Source organism: Phyllostomus hastatus, unplaced genomic scaffold, assembly GCF_019186645.2.
Source record: "Phyllostomus hastatus isolate PE091 unplaced genomic scaffold, TTU_PhHast_1.1 phas_scaffold_78, whole genome shotgun sequence".
NCBI lineage: Eukaryota > Metazoa > Chordata > Mammalia > Chiroptera > Phyllostomidae > Phyllostomus > Phyllostomus hastatus.
In genome coordinates this window covers 84,763,054-84,779,875 of record NW_025334041.1, presented here as the reverse complement: position 1 = coordinate 84,779,875, position 16,822 = coordinate 84,763,054, and the positions used below count along the sequence as shown (strand labels likewise).

General features: G+C 48.4%; 1 protein-coding gene across 13 annotated transcripts in view; it reads left to right on the top strand.

Annotated features, from left to right (window-relative positions):
• ASPRV1 (aspartic peptidase retroviral like 1) overlaps window positions 1–3,407 on the top strand; it is a 112,044-nt gene extending 108,637 nt beyond the window's left edge. For all 13 annotated transcript variants that reach the window (XM_045827014.1, XM_045827009.1, XM_045827011.1 and 10 more), the window contains one exon: window positions 1,914–3,407. In XM_045827014.1, coding sequence (XP_045682970.1) covers window positions 2,040–2,816 — 777 coding nt within the window. In that variant the 5' untranslated portion in view covers window positions 1,914–2,039 and the 3' untranslated portion in view covers window positions 2,817–3,407. The remainder of the gene's footprint in view (window positions 1–1,913) is intronic.
• Window positions 3,408–16,822: the final 13,415 nt, after the last annotated feature.

Below are 16,822 nucleotides of genomic sequence, written 5' to 3'. Positions count from 1 at the left end.
TGGTGGGGACATTTCTCTGGGTACAGACTGTTTTTACTATATGATCTCAGAGACTCATCTACCCTTGACCTTCCCAGTGACTTCATTTCCCCCTCTTCTGGGCTCCTGGAATGGCATGGTGGCCCCACCTTAGCCTGGAGGCTGTGGAAGAAGAGGTGTTGACCCAGCTTCCTCTCTGCTGGCTCACTGTGTCAGGTGGAGGGGGTTGAGATAGTAGCAGGGACCGAGGGTCTTTTGGCATGTTTGGGAACCTTGAGACTGTCCAGAGGCCAGATTGGGGTCAGGGTTCCCTGGGATTCAGCCAGGTACTAGGTGATGAATGGTACAGCCAGTGAGGAACAACAGGTGATAGGCCAGGAAGAACAGCCCAGAGCCATAGGTATGCCACTGGTTCTTGCCCCTCTCCTGTCTTAATCTGTCTTGTTTGGTGAGAGTGCTCAGCCAGGCCTAGAGCTCAGCAGAGAGCACCTGCTGAGCCCAAAGTTTCTGTGGAGGCTGGAGACAGTCACAAAGGCCTGTGTGAGCCTTACAGGCTGGTTCATCACAGGAGACAGACTAGTAAACAAACCACACAGCACAGTGCAACACACACTCAGCTGAGAGGAGGTATACATGCGAGGGGCAGGAGAGAATGCTCCATGGAGGTGGTGTTACCTGAATGGGGTCATAAGAGCGGTCCCCTCCAACAGCCCTAATCTCCCTGCACAGGCCCAAGTTAGGCTCCAGCCCTAGGACTCACAGATCCACCTTCTGGGCATCCATGGGGTGGCCTGGGGTGGCCCCGCACCCCCCAGCAGGAGGTCCCAGAGTCAACCTTCTCCAGCCAAAGCCTTCCGGAATCTCACCTCTGGCTTCACCAACATGGCAGACATTTCCCCCTCTCAGAGCAAAGGGAATGAAATTCCCTGTCTGCTCTTTTTATAAGTGATCAGGTGTGTGTGTGTAGGGGGCTGGTGGCTGCAGACCTGGGGAAGGGGCTCTTAGGAGGTTCCTGGAAGGTGAGAGGGGCCATCAGGAGGAGCCAATACATGGGGATGCCTAGAGCTGGAGCTGGAGCTGGATCCTGGCTCCTGGCTTCTGGCCTCTGGCTTCCAGCTTGCAGCTTTCAGCACTCACTCCCACAGTTCAAGATCTGTACCAGCCCACTCCGGGGACTTAATGAGGGCACAAGGGCTGAGGCTTAGCCTGGAAAAGGGCTGACTCAAAGTGTGATCAATGAGGGAAAACTACTGTAGCAAGTGAGCGCATGGAAAATGCTGTGTGTGTGTGTGCGTGTGTGTGTGTGTTGTCATTTAATAACTATTTCTGTGCATCTTGATTCTGGGACCCTTCTCTGTGTCCCTCTCTGGGGAATCTTATGGGATTCTATATTTGGTTCAGAAGGTATGCAAAACACCTACCCCATGCCTCACACATAGTAGGAGTGTAATAATGTAAGCTACTTTCCTTTAACTGCTCAAAGTGGTCACTTGGGGCTGAGGGCAAAGGGCTTCCCAAGTCTAGAGATTGATCGGCTTCTGGTCCCTGTCTCCCCCTTCCTTCCACAGCTGATGACAAATACCTGGATGTCATAACATCCTCTGTGTCCTCCTGTGTTATTCTGGGCACAGTCTGGGACGATACCTCAGTGGCCCCCCTCTAACTGAGGCTGGCCTTTCTTGCCACGTGGGCTGGCCTGTGCCAGTCTCATGGATGGATACAGAAGGGTGAGGCACTGATCCTGCTAGTTGGGCAGGATGCTGGCAAGAGGGCAGGACGAGCAAGGGCGGAGCTTCCAGAACAAAGAATGGGGAGCCCTGGGGGCCCAGGCTAGGCATCAAAAAGGCTCTGCAGAGTGAGCAGGCTACAGCATTTACCTCTGCGCCCAGCAGTCTGTCAGACAACCCTAACCTGATCCTTTCTGCTTGCCCCAGGCCGGGCACCTAAGCGACACTCTGTTTAAAGAGGCCTTGTTCTCCAGCGTGATTGCGCCCGTGCTGCTCTGCAGTTTTCTCTACTTGGCGTGGGCCGCTGCTGCAGTTCCACAGGAGAGCAGAGGAATGGCTGGGAGCCGAGCCAGGAGCCAGGAGGGCCGCCGGGAGCGCACCTTCACCCCGGAGCCTTTTGATGGAGCCAGTGTAGCCCCCCACCTCTGGTTGCACCGCTTTGAGGTCATCAGTGACCTCAACCATTGGGACCAAGTCACCCAGCTAAGGTTCTTGAAAGAGTCCCTCAGGGGAGATGCTCTGAAGGTCTACGATGGACTCAGTCCCAAGGACCAAGGGGACTATAGTGTGGTGAAAGAGATCCTGGTGAAGACCTTCGGGGGACCCAGAGCTGCCCACAGTCACCTGCCCAAGGAGATCTTCTTTGCCAACAGCATGGGTAAGGGCTACTACCTCAAGGGAAAAATTGGCAAAGTGTCTGTGAGGTTCCTGGTGGACTCTGGGGCCCAGGTGTCCGTGGTCCACCCTAGTCTGTGGGAGGAGGTCACTGATGGTGACTTGGACACCCTTCGGCCCTTTGAGAATGTGGTAAAAGTGGCCAATGGTGCAGAAATGAAGATCCTGGGCATCTGGGATACCGCGGTGTCACTGGGCAAAATGAAGCTCAAGGCACATTTCCTAGTGGCCAATGCCAGTGCTGAGGAAGCCATCATTGGCACCGACGTGCTCCAGGACCACAACGCTGTCCTGGACTTTGAGCATCGCACGTGCACCCTGAAAGGAAAGAAGTTCCGCCTTCTGCCTGTTGGAGGGTCCCTGGAAGATGAATTTGACCTGGAGCTCATAGAGGAAGAACCCTCAGAGGAGGGGCAGCAGCAGCTCTCCTGTTAAAAAGCCCCCATTTCCTTACCCCCTAACACTGGACGAAGACCCACCGTGGTGGAGGAGAAGGGCAGGTCCTAGGGGGTCAGGGGGCTTGGCCAACCCAAACCAACTCTTTTCCTCCTCCACTCCTCCTCCCCCTCTTCCTCCTCTTCCTTCCTCTGCAGGGAGCTTTGTCTGCCCATGTTGGGGAGGCTTCATTTGAAAAGGCACAGGTGAGGGAGAACAGGCTGACTATCTGAGGGAGAGAGGGTCCTTATGCTCTCCAGGCTGCTATTGGTGATGAAGACTCAAAGGCTGGAAGAAGGGTCCATGAAGGCTAGAAATGATCACCTTTGAGAGAGGACTAGGGGACGTTTCAGATCTCCTGAGACATGGTGAATCACCTTGGTATCTGTGAAGCCTGAACCAGCCAGGCTGGCTTCTGGCTGCAGGGTCCTCACAGGTCTTGCCAGTGAGGGTCACAGCTGCTCAGATATTCTTCCCTGTTGGGTCTTCCCACCTGTGCAATATATATTTCCTTCTATCATTTGCTTTGAAACCCATGGAGCCTTGTGTCAATAATTCATTACTTCCAAAGCCAATAAAGATTGACTCATGGAAAACCACGTAATGTGTTGATTGGGGATGAATGGGATGGATGTGAGAGGGTGAGAAAAACAAAGTGTAAATGTCAGAGAGAAGGAAGATTCCAGTATTTACTGAGCGCCTGTCCTGGATATAGGAGAATATATAGACAGTGACTGTGTATCTTGTATTTTATGACAGCCTCAGTTTCAAATATTTTGACTTATTTCTTCCATAATTCCTACCATCATTTCTAATCGAGTCATAATTTCTCTAATCATTTCAAACTAATATTATAGCATTTAAATTGCCCCCTTATACTCAAAAGTGACCCTAAAGTTATTTGTGAGGTGTCTTGATTGGGGATTGGAAAATTATGGTTCTTGTAAACAGGTAAGAAAGTATCTGACAGCTGCCTGGGAAGGACTCAGAGGCAGAACACAAGGTCAGGGACAAGTGTTGACCTGCATGGGCCTGCCCAAGGGAGTTCTGGAGGACAGAGGATGTAGCGACAACAGGGGCCCTGGTGCTGGGAGGACAGCTTCTTCCCGGAGGGACTTGGAATGAGCCTGAAATTGGAGAGGCGGGATGGAGTGGGGGGCATTCCCAGATCTGGGGATGGGGTGTCCATCTTTTTTAGCGTCTACCTCATAATCTGCTTGCAAATGCCTGCCTTTCTCTCTGGAACTGAGCAGGGCCAGGAATCTGAAAACCCCCAGCCAAACGGGAGACCAAGGGTGGCAGAGCTTTGAGACCTTTCAACAGTAGGTGGGAAGGGCCATCTTCCCCTCATGAGGGTTCAATGCGCCTCTCATAGAGGTTTCTACCTGGATGTCTTGGAGGAAGAGACAAGCAGCCTGCCTGCACAGGTGAGCCTGTGGACTTCTTGATCTGAGCCCAGAGCCACTGCTCCTCCCTCGAATTCCAGCTGTCATTCTCCTGGAAACTGAGACACCTGCTCAGCCACTGAAGCTAGGCCTTGAGCAAACATCTTCACAGGAATTAGCTGTCAGCCCCAGGGAACATGGGACGATAGGCGGGGCTGAATCAGAAGGAAATCTTTTCCCAGGAAAGTGGGGCCTGGAGAGGGGGTGGGTCCAGCGAATGGCCTCAGAGTGGAGATAGAATCTGAGAAGGAGGTAGGAGAGCTGGGGAAAGAGGTGAGCTCCTGTCCCCCACATCCTATGTGTCCCTTTCTCAAATTTGGTTTTCAACTTCTAACAAAAGCTGCTTCTTTCCTAGGCCAAACCCTCCCTTGAGGGAACAACCCAAGTGGCACCTCCCTGTGACCTATTTCCTCTAGGTCCTTTAGCTCCCAGCCACATGCTGGGCTGAGGTAGGGAGGGTGCAGAGTGGGTGGGGAAGCAGGCAGGGGTACAGGCATGAGAAATTGGGTGTCAGGCCACATTTCCAGGGCAGCACCCAAATTGTCTTCTCCTTGGCCTTCCCATGCACAGCAGGCTGGTGTACAAGAATGGGTGACCTGTGTCCCAGCTGCAGAGTCCTTTCCTCCCCTGTTCTGAGGGAGAAGAGTTTGTCTGAGCTGCCAGGCTCTCTCTCCTGGAGGAAAGTGAGCGCCCAGGCTGGGCCTCAGGGTAGGAAGAGGCCCCCATGGAAGCAGGAACTAAGTGGTGGTTCTTACCTGGAAAACCTTAGGTCTTAAGGTTTTCCAGGTAAGTCTCACTCAGGGTGAGACTTAAGACAGGTGCTGTGTGTGTGTGTGAGCTGGTTACTAGTGCAAATGTGGAAGCTGGGCTGCAGGGTGGAGACCGCCAATCCCCTAAGAGCAGAGTATCAAGGTGGATCCCTGGAGATCAGCCAATGAGTGGGGCAGCCACATCACAGAGTGCTTGATTGATGCCTGGGCGAGGAGTTTGAGCTTGACTTGCATGATGGAGGACCAGTAAGGTTTATCTGGCTTCTAGGTGTAGGTTGGAGTAAAGCAGCAACAAAGAATCAAACTGGAAAGCCAGGGCAGTAGTCAGACTCAGGGTCTGAGTTTGAGATGATGGAAGGGAGACAGGCAGGCAGCAACGTAAAGGTCTAATCTGGCTGCACTTTAGAGTGGCCTGGGAAGAGCAATTAAAGCTGGTTCCTCAAGGTGCCCCTAATGAGCAGCCAGACTCAAGAAGCCCTGGTCTAAACCCCAGGGGTATCTGTCCCATTGTGACCCAAAGGGTGGTCCCCAGACCAGCAGGAAGGCAGCATGAGCATCAGTTGCAAGCTGGTTAGAAACATAGCATCTCATCCTCACCCAGACCTGCACTTTCATTGAACCAGAGGTCCAGGTGATTTACATGCACATGGATGTTTGAAAAGCCCTGGCCTAGAACATTCTGATCCCTCTAGTTAATTAAGGAGCAACTCATGGCCCCCACAGGACCCCTCTTCTCTGATAATGACCACATACTAAATGCTGACCAATCCCCCAGCGGTGTGAGATGCTTTCTCATACATTGATCCAGCAAACATTTATTTTTATACTTTTGTTTTGAAATAATCTGACTTACAGAAAAGTTGCAAGAAGAGTACAAAGAATTTCCATATACATTTTACCTATTTTTCCCCAATATTAACATTTTACCAATTAATATTATCATTCAATCTCATTCTCTTTCTCTGTATCTGTATGTATATGAACTGTGTGAAAATTGTAAATATGATATACATTTACTTCTCTACACTTCAGTGTTTATTTCCTAAAAACTAAGGAATCCTCTTACGTAACCACAATACAGTAATCAAAACCAGGAAATTAACATTGGTATAATACTGTTACTGTCTAATCGGCAGAGCTTAAATCATTTTTCCAATTATCCCATCAATGACCTTTGTAGCAAAAGAAACCAATTGTTTTCTGGTCCAGAATCCGATCCAGCCACATAGAGCATTTAGTGGTTATGTCTCTTTGGTCTCCTTTAATCTGAACAAATCCTCAATCTGCCTTTGTCTTTCATGACCTTACCATTCTTGGAGAGCCTTGGCCGCTTTTTTCATAGAACATGAATCTATATTTGGGTGACTGACACCTTCTCATGATCAGAGTCAGGTTATGTGTTTTTGGCAGGGACACCCAGAAGGGTCGTGCCCATCCCAGTGCATGCTGTCAGGAGGCACAGGGTGCCTTGTTATTCCGTTACAGGTGATTTCACTTTAATCAATTGGTCAAAGTGGTGTCTGCCAGGTTTCTCCACTGTAAACCATTTTTTCCTGTGTAATTAATGTCTTCTGGGTTGATACTATGAGAAATGCAGTATATATTGTATGTACAATATGTAAATAGCTTGTTTCTCATCAGACTGGCACCCACTAGATCCATGGATGACCCTTGCCTGCAACGCTGATTTTCAGCTTCACCCTCCACATTTATTAGCTGGTACTCTACTCTAGGGAAAAGCTTTCCCTTCCTGTTCCTTTCTTTATTATTTATTCATATCATTGTAGACTCACAGACTCTTATTTTATTCCATCAGTTGTACTCTGTTACTGCTGTTGTTTATTTTGATGCTCAAATTGTTTTAGTTTAGCCTCAGGAACCTCTTCAAACCGGCTCCCATCTTCTTGGGACATGTCCTCATCATAATTTGTGCTCGCTCTTATTTTCTGTCACAAGATGTTCCAGGTTCATCTTGTATCTTCCATGTACCCGCGCTGGTTCTCTTTGATAGAGTCTGGTATGTAGAAACCAGGATCCGGGTGTTAGGTGTGCTCATTGCTCCTGGGGTGTCAGGGCTCCTAGGTCCTCTCGGTGGTCAGAGCGCTAAGACAAAAACATATACCACATCTGTATATATTTTTACATCATCCTCTATAATGAAATTTGGAGTTCGTACTGATACCTCCAATTCCAACCCACCATCACAGGATTTATTCTAACTTTCCCCTCTTCCATATTTGTAACTTCTCTCCCCAACAGTGAGAAACCTGGCTCCAGGTTACTTATTTGTTCAATTCTAGAATACCCAGAAAGTAGTTTCCGAATTGCTAACCCATACGATCATGAAAAACATAACCCAGTTATTAATCGCCTACTCAGCACTAGGTGTGGGTGGTCCTTGGCAGCACGTGAGATAGATTATGACATCAGACTGCAGTCATCTAAAGAAGAGTGAAGGCTCGCAGGTGTGCAAGGCTCTCGGCGTCAGTCTGCAGGTATTACTTTATCTTGAGGACAAAATGTTCCCGTCAGGAGGCCAGCTGGAGTCAGAGACCAAAGGCCACAAGTGATCCAGTGGCAATGCTAAGGGAGTGGCCAATCTCCAGGCCCCAGAGAGGTGACCTTCCCTGCCCACCTGGTCCTCAGCCACTGAGAGCACACTGAGGCAGCTGTCTAGCTGACCCATCACACATTCCAGTCCCATCAGTCACTGGCCTATCTAGTTGGCAAGCAACCCAGGGTAATAAATGCAGCTTCCCTGGCTATGTGGCAGGGAAGGCAAATTCTGGTCAGGCTAATCTTACCATCAACTCTACCCAGCTGTTCGTTCCTCATTGTGGGTTCATAAACTAGTTCTTAAGTACTGACTGCTCAGGTATTGTAGGCCAGTCTTCCCTCAGCCTAGATTGGGGCAAATTCTTTAAGGCTCGTGTTGCCTGTTGGGCTTGCTGGGGGCCAGCTTTGTCCTGCTTTGCCTTTCTGAGCTCATATTAGAGCATCTTCCTGCCTAGGAAGTGTGTGAGGTGGGTCCTGACCTCTAGGGATTTACAGCCTGAAGAGGGAGACAGCCAGGCCTGGTGCTGTGTCCCCTCCCATCTGTGCAGGGACACAGGGAGGATCACATAGAGGGTCACATGGAGGGAGTCAAAAAAGGGCTCCATGGAGGAGATCTTTACCTGAGTCTTGAAAGACAAGTGGTCATTTCCTAAGAAGACATGGGAGAGAGGGAGGAAGTTAGGAAAGGGTGGAAGGACCAGTGGGTTGGGGCAGGCTTGGGGAGTAACTTGGGATGCGGGGAGAGGGCCAAGTGTAGAGGGTCCTGAATGACCTTTGAGAATACTCCAGAAGGCCAGGGATAGCCAATGCTGCATTTCTTCAGCTCTAAGATGCACATAATTAAAAAGTGCATTATAAATTTAATAATAATTATGGAGGGAAAACAACCCCTGTAACATAAATATATACACCAATGGTACATGCTAATTTAAGCAGCAGTAATATATGTGTGGGCATGGTAGTGGTGGATGTGGGTTCTAAAATGGAGAAAACACTTGACTTCAGCTCAGGTTCCAAGTCAGATCCATACAGCTGCCTGGTGGGTGGTGCTGTAAAGGATTCTGGGACTGTGTTCAGACACAGCCAGAAAGATGCCACAATTGATTTGTGATGTCTGCCCTGGGAGCGAGCGCAGAGAATGTGCCCCTGCTTCCTGTGCTGTGAGTAATCATGTCTCTGTCCCTACACAATGCAGGTGCCATGGAAGGGTTGTAGTCAGGGAAGTAACAAGTTGATATCTGCATTTGTAATGCCTCTGAGCCTCAGTTCAAAATCCCAATGAGGTATAAGGAATGTCATTTTAAAATGATTTTCCAAAATTAAAACTAATTATGTCCAACTCTGAGTCCCTATTCAGCCAGCCTTTTGAGACAGTGACTCTCAGTCTTTCATGCGCCCTGCTGTGGATTGGGGAAAAGTCCAGAATCTTATGCAGCACTGAAGCACAGGGCAGGGTGGGAGTTGTGAGGCACAGATTCCCAGGTGCACAGAAGCATGGAGAGGCCACACCTCCGTCCACATGGTGCCTTAGGCCATGTGGCTGCACTGCTTCCGGGGGAGGGCATTGGAAGCCTGGATCTCAGGTCCTGCCTTCCTAGGGACACCAGGCAGCCCCCGCCCCCACCGGTGATGTTCTACCACTTCCTCAGGCTGAGGCTGCTGGGTGGTGTGTGGTGCCTGTTCTCTCCAGAGCTCATCACCATCCAGCCCAATCTGTCCTCCTCACCTCCTCTTATACACCCAAAGGCCACCCTCCCCATCCAGGGCCTTCAAACAGATTCTCATCCTTGGGTTTAGGGAGGGACAAAAGATGGGAAGAAAAGTATTATACCTTCTAGGCCCAGTGTCCCTTCTAGGGACTTAAGAGAGCCCTAAGAGGCCAGGCTACTTACTGAGATGGAGGAATTGGAAGCAAAAGCACACATTAGCGTTGTCATGTCCCACAGCCTGGGAAGGGGCACCGGGAATAAGACTGGGTGGAGGGAGGTAGTCTGGTGAGGATTCTGTGCTGGCCCAGGGGCAGCTGAAGAGGCTCCATGAGGAAGGGGGACCAATTCTTGAGGTAACAGGAGGAGGAACCAACAGGACCTGGGGGCATCAGTTATGGGATGTGAGAGGGACAAGTCTAAGGCAGTGGTTGTCACTGAGGACTGTTTTGCCCCCAGAGCACTTTAGCAATGTCTGGGGACTTTTTTTTTTTTAGTCACAACTTGGTGGAGCAGTGCTGTTAGCATCTGGTGGGTAAAGGCCAGGGATGCTGCTGATACTTCCACCAATGCCTAAGGTGCCGCCCCCAACACAGAATTCTCCAGTCCCAAATGTCAGCAGTGCACAGGCTGAGAAACTAGCCTGAGCTGACACACAGGTGCTGATTTGACAGTTTCTTTCTAAGTCTCACAAAACTCTTGCAATGTCCGTTTTGTACCCATTTAACAGATGGGGAAACTGAAACCAGGGGAGGGTAGTCTGCCCAACGGTCAGTTGCTCAAATGGTCAAGACTGAGCTGAGGTTGGAGTTTAAGCCAACCTGACTTAGAGTGTTCGATTTAGTCTGCTGGAGCAGTCTAGACAAAGATTTGATCAAAATGAATTTAGGTTGTTTTCATCTATTGCAAATAGAGCAAGGCAAGACAAAGTGGGTGGAAAAGCATTTAAAAGGCTGAAGTATCTAACAAATAGGTTTTGTTTAACTAAACAGTGTGTAAGGTATTTATAAAACTCACGAACATGGAAATATTCATTGTTATGTGATCAGTTTATGAAAATAAAAGGTTTATACAAATCATCCACCAAGTAGAGGAGAAATAATTTAAGGAGAAAAAAAACCCTAAAACCTCCACAGAATTCCAGATCCTTTTCTTCGATTGTTACTTATTGTTACTTTATTAATTTTTCATTATTTAAATTCTCTTTAGTGGTTTTTTGTTTTGTTCTTTTTTCTTCGAAAGCAATAAGTGTTCATTATGGGAAAACCAGAAAATGAGGTCAGTCCAATTATATATACAAATAAACTTCATGAAGAACCATGTACCCACTCATGCTCCTTAGGTTAAGCATGGCATATTTTTCTAGACCTTTCTCTTTAAATATTCATATGCATGTGTTTCCTTCTTTCTTTCTCTTTCATTTTCTCATTCTCATTTTTTCTTTATTCCCTCTTAGTAAAAGTAGGCTATGAAGTGCTTTCTGTTTTGTGAACCCCCACATTTGGTACTTGATTAAAACAATTCCCTATTTTTGGACATGCAGCTCGTTTCCACCACTTTGCTGTTAGAAAGCTCACAGTAGAGCAACGAAAGGGAAGGACTGCATCCATGTGCAGCACATGCAGATCTCACAGCCATGTGGAGGGAGAGAAGCCGGACACAGACATGTACAGCAGGATCCCATTTATAGACTAAAGCGAATAGACAGAACTAAACCACAGTGCACAGAAGGCAAGGCTCAGGAGGCCAAAATTATAAAGACAAGAAAAGGTGTGATTGTGGCAGAAGCAGGGCAGCTGAGATGCTGAGTCAGGAAGGGCATTTGGGGACATCTGGGGGTCAGCAGCTTCTTCATTCTTGACTGGGTCATGTTTGCTTGGCGTTTATAATAAGTCACTAAGCAGCACATTTATGTTCTCTGCACTTTTATCTATGTGCATGACATTTCACAATACATTTTAAGAAATGAACAGAATTCAAATAGTTGGCTGAAATATTGCCTGGAAACTTAAAGCAGAGGGTAAAACAAATTTAAGCAAACTACTTAAAAAAGGCACAAAAGGATGCACTCCAGCTCCGTGCTGCATCAAAACCCCAATTTAAAAAAATAATGTGGAGTATACTTTTAGACAAAATAGTCTAGAATTGTTTTTCCCCCATCCTGTTCTCAACCAGATTGTTTTTATCAGGTTGCTTTTGTTTTTGGCCAAATCATCTGGATTATGCTAAAGCCTAGGCATTTTCTGGGACCCTTATGGTGGTGCTTCCCCACAGCCCTGATGGTGATAAAGTCCTTAGTTTGCAGTGAAAGCCTCTCTCAGTTTGGTGCATGTGACATTGGAGATACTGTTCTGCCCTAGCTCTAAGCCTGAAGCGTGTCTCTGCCTCTCACCCACCCATCCACAGAAGTATATCGCTGAGCCCGCACTCTGTGCCAGGTGCTGTTGTAGGTGCTAAGACAGCCACAGTGTCGAGTTCAGCTTCTGCTCTGGCAGAGCCCCATTTTTTTGTTAAACAGACAGAATTATAATATGTCATGTGGTAATAAGAAGAAATGAATCAGGGCAAAGGGGCTAGAAAGTGTGAGGGATGTGCAATGTTATACAAAGGGACTTTGTGGGCGCCTCATGGACAAGGTGACATTTGCACAGACACCTGAGCGAAGCACGGGAACAGGCCATAAAGGTGTCAGGGGAAGGCATTCCAGGTGGAAGGAGTAGCAAGTGCAAAGGCCTTGGGTGTTCTGGGAACAGCCCACAGGCCGGGGCAGGCCGGGTGGCGGTGGGTCTGAGGGGGAGGGTGGTGATAGGACACTGAGTCAGAGATGGTAGGGCCCAATCAGGTGGAGACTTGCCACTGAAGAGACTCAGATGTGCTGTTGAGCAGGATGGAGCTCCACAGGAGGGTTTTGTGTCATGGGAGGCTTCCATCTGATGTTTGCTTTAAAAGGATCTTGTGGGGCTTGGGAGAGGCTGGAGGTGGGGTGGAGGAACAGAACCAGGGAGAAAGCCAGGAGACCAGCTTGGGCTTTGCTGAGGCCCGGGGCTGCCCTGAGCTCATCTGGTGGCCCCTCTTTCACTCTGGGCTGCTCTCTGGCCTATTCAAGTGACACAGAAGGGCTCCCCTCTGCAGTGGTCCCTTCACTGTGGAGACTCAGCATTGAGCCCATTCTCTTTGACATGCTGGCTGTAAACAGGGCTTCCCTCAATCCATTCATGGCCAAGTTCAGGAGGCTGTTCTTATCTCTGTCCAAGATGCCCCCTCACTGCAGCCCACTGATCACATTTTGGGGTCCTGATTCTGTCAGGCTACTTGGGTACCATCTCACTACCTTGGGGTCACCCTAGATTCGGGGTATGTGTCATCCACACCTGGCTCCAAATTATTGTATTCGTGTTGTTGGGGACAGTGTTCCATTCATGATACTGGACACCTTGCAGGTTGACCTGCATCCAGTAATTTAATTTTGGTGAGGCCATGAGTAATTTGTTAATAAAATGCTGAAATTTGCAAGTCATTTTCTTTTTTAAAGTATGCAACAGCAGATTCCAAGCTTGTTGTGGAAAACGTTATTCTCATTCATTTGCAACCCAGTGCACTCACTTTCTTGAGTTGGGGAGACAGGGTGGTGTTCCTTCCCCTTCTGACAGGTGACTCAGGCCTAGGTCAATTCTGCCACTGTCTCCTGCCTCCTCCACTGTCTCTCTGTGGAAAACCCCAGAGAGCCTTGGTTCTTGGAGACAGTGGAGTCAGGATTACCTTCAGCTCTGAGGCAGCTCCCTTTTATTCTTTGGCAAGTTTGTTTCCAGTACTTAAAAAAACCCCACAACCCTACACTTAACCTTTCCACTCCACACTCTGAGCTCCAATACACTCAGTCTTGCTTAGTCAACCTCACTTCCCTCTGCTTGCAAAAGAATAGACCAGAGTTTTCTTATTATACACAGGCAGCACTCTTATACAACCATGTCTTCCTTGTTCTCTAAAATATGGGTTTGAAATGATTTCCAAAATTACATATATTAAAATAGGAAAAGAATTAAATAAAAAGCCAGGTCAGAGAAAAGGCTAGGGGGAATTTAAGACACAAATATACAAATCATAGGGTTGCACGTAATTATCAAAAGTGAGGTGTGAATTTGGCTCTGAGCTTCCCGGCAGCCAAAGCAAGAAGAGGAAAATGATCCATTTAATGATTCACTGTTTCCCTGAGGAAACACACACCCATTCTTAAGGGAAAGCAGGATTTCTGGACTGAGTTCTGAAAAGTTGTGTTTCCCAACATTAAAGGATCTCAGTGTGATGAAGAGCAAGCAGTGCCCCTCACGCCCACTGCCCCCTCCCCCGGCACCCCCTCCCCCACATCCCTACCATGGGCCCTATCCTGATGTCTGTTTCCACAGATGGGTCTTCTGGGCCCCATGTTATTCCATGCCCCATGCTGGTCTGCACTTGACTGGCAGCTGCTTTGACCAAAGCTTTTAACTGCAAAGGTGCAGAGATTTGTCACAACCTCAGCAGTTACCCAGAGTTTATACTAGAAGTATGGTTGTCTTCATTGATTGTCTGGCTAGAGCTCTAGCGACTACTGTTTCCTTTTTGTTGGAAAGATACATGGAAATTTTAGGACTTCAGGCATCTCCCACAGTTCTGATGAAATTTTGAAAAATGTAGGCATTTAAGCAAGGGCCTCTCTCTGAGCCACCCAGGCACTGCCTGGTTCTTCTTTGAGAGTCTCTGAGCTACTCTGCAGGGCTGGAGGGGTTTTAGGGTCTGACTTTCTGAACAGCACCTAGATGAGGTACCACCTGAAAAATGCCCCCTTCCCCACTGTTGGCCACATTCTGTCCCTGAGTAGCCCTCTTCTCTGCTCCCCCTTTCAGTTTAACCACTTCCTGCTCACTGTTTGTTGTCTAAATAGCACAGTCAGAATGATGTGTTTGAACACTCCCCTACCATCTAATGTCATTTTCCCCAGGCTGATGACTTTGCTGAGTGTCAGAATTTGGTCTTATAGTGCTCCAACCTTTCTCCTCCTCAGTAAAATCATTGTCATGACTTGTAAGTGCTGAATGCTTCCTTCCTGAACAACAGGCACTGGGCTGGGCTCTTTTTAATCCCTTATCTCAATCCTCCCAAAGTCCTGGGAAGTAAGTACAGTTAGTTAGCTCTCTCTACGCACAGGTTTTACATCTGTGAATTTAATCAACCAATATAAAAATATTCTTACCCCCCCGAAAGTTCTAAAAAGCAAAACTTGAATTTGCCACGTGCTGAGCCCTACAGTGATGGATGCAGCGATGTTCGGGCACCCCCTGTGCTAGCCAGCGTGCCAGTGTAGGTTATGTGCACATACTGTGCCATTTCATATAAAGGACTTGAACATCTTTGGATTTGGGTATCTGAGGGGGAGAGTGCCCTGGAACCAATTCCCCTTGGATCCTGAGGGATGACTGTACTATCCTCACTTTGTAGACAGGTCACCCAGAGTATAAAGGGTGGAGTTGGCATTGGTCTTGGATCCATCTGACTAGAGAGTCTGTGTGATTGACCATCACCCATAACCCCCTTCCCACATAACTAAAGGGCATGGCTACCATGGCACCCCCTCCCCTCAGAGTCCTTCATTCCACTCAGCCAGCTCACTTAATCTTCCTTGGTCATAATTAGCTCCAGTGCTTTATGATACCAGCATCTTCCTTTGGGGGGATGGGAATACCAGCAAGGCAAGGCAAGGGCTTATCAGACATTCTGTTTTTAACCAAATGAACTTTCTTAGCAGATGGCTGTTGGGTCTCCTATCCCCACTGGCCACTCTGCTGGGCTGGGGACAGCCCCAGGTTGTTACCCAGCCTGGCCATCTGGGTGGCCAACATGATTGGTGGGCTGGTGTGTTTCTCCCTTTCCTCTCTCCCACAGGCCCTCCTAGGGGCATAGATTCCTTGAAGGTAGATGTATTCTGACCCAGAGATTTCTATCTTGACTCTCATTACAAACCTCTGCTCCCAGGTGTGGCCAAGAGCATCCTATAAAAGTCTCCTCCCTCTTCTTCCAGGGCCTCAGTGAACCCCTTCAGCCCCTAGTCCCCCAGCTGCATCTTGTCCTTGGGGCTAAACCTTTGCTTCTGTGCTTAGCTCTTGCCTCAGTTGCCCCACTGAGTGCTGAGTCTGCCTTCATGCACATCGAGGAAAGTTCCCAGAAGCTCCATCCTGGCAGAGTCTGCTGTCTATCTGCTGAAAGGAGGTCAGGCACTGTCTCCCACCATGCAGCATTTTTCCCCTCTGGGCAATGTGTTTGCCTCTAGTCAGCAGTCAGCAGCCCCATCTGCCTTGACTGCTCTCCTCCAGGAGGCTTCAAGAATTCTGTGTAAGACAGAGTGTGTGGAGATCTTGACACCCAATTAGTGTCAAGCCCCGAACAAGGCTTCCTATGGAGCCTAGCCTGTGGGGCCCTTGGTCATTGGGAGCCAAATGTCCCTACTTGAGGGGAAGGCCCACGAAAGCAATGGGAATAAGGAGCTGCTATTCCAGAGACTCTTGGCAGAGAGACTTGGTGTGTCCCTCCTCATCTAGGTCACATTTAGGGGACTCCAAGGCCTAGGTGGAAGTTGTGCTTAGTAAATACTGGTTGATAAGTCAAGTGATGTCACAGGGTCCACAGCCCAAAAGATGTGGTGTAGAAAGAGTGTCTTCAATCCTTGAACAGGATGTCCTCCTCCAGGAGCATGCTGAGTGATTGCTGTAAGACCCCCAGGAGGTTCGAGTCCGGGTTACCCCTCACAATAGACAGGGAAGTTAAGATAGAGGGAAGCATGATGACTTAGCAATGACAATCTGCAGTTGTCTCATGCATTCCCAATTTCTGCCCCATTAACTGAAACCTAAGGCACCTCTACAGAAAATGAATCATTGCATTCAAAGGCTTTAAAAAGAAAGTTGCTCTATATGGAATATTAATTACAGTTGGACACAGGTCTTGCAAAAATGGAGGAAAAGGAGTGAGGCTCTGGAGTCAGCTTGCTTGCTCTGTGGACTTTGAGTAAAATGCTTCCCCTGTCTCTGCCTGCCTCATCATCTGTGGCCTGGGGGTCATGATGGCACTCCTCTCCCCTCAGGGCTGATGTCAAGGAGGCAACGAGCAGAGCACTCAGTGCCTAGTGAGCACTCAGTACATGTGAATTGACCATTATTGTAACACTGACACATATACCACAATGAAGGACACTTCATCAGGAAACCAAGTCAGGAAAACTTGGAACTAGATTTGTCAACTTGTGGGGAGACTATCTTTCTGTGAGAGCTGGCATCTTAATTATCTGTGGTTCAAAGCCGCCTCTACTCAGTCCTAGTAAACGGGGATCCTGACACTGTGGTAGAACAGAACTTTCTTTGATGTTGCTGACAATTCACTCTTTGGTGGGTTCTGTTTGGAGCCGGTTCAGAAGTGGGTCCTAGAATCACATCCTAGACAGGCCAGCACATGGCCTCTGCTTTTTGGAGAAAATGGAAGAGCTAGGCCATTTCCCCAAG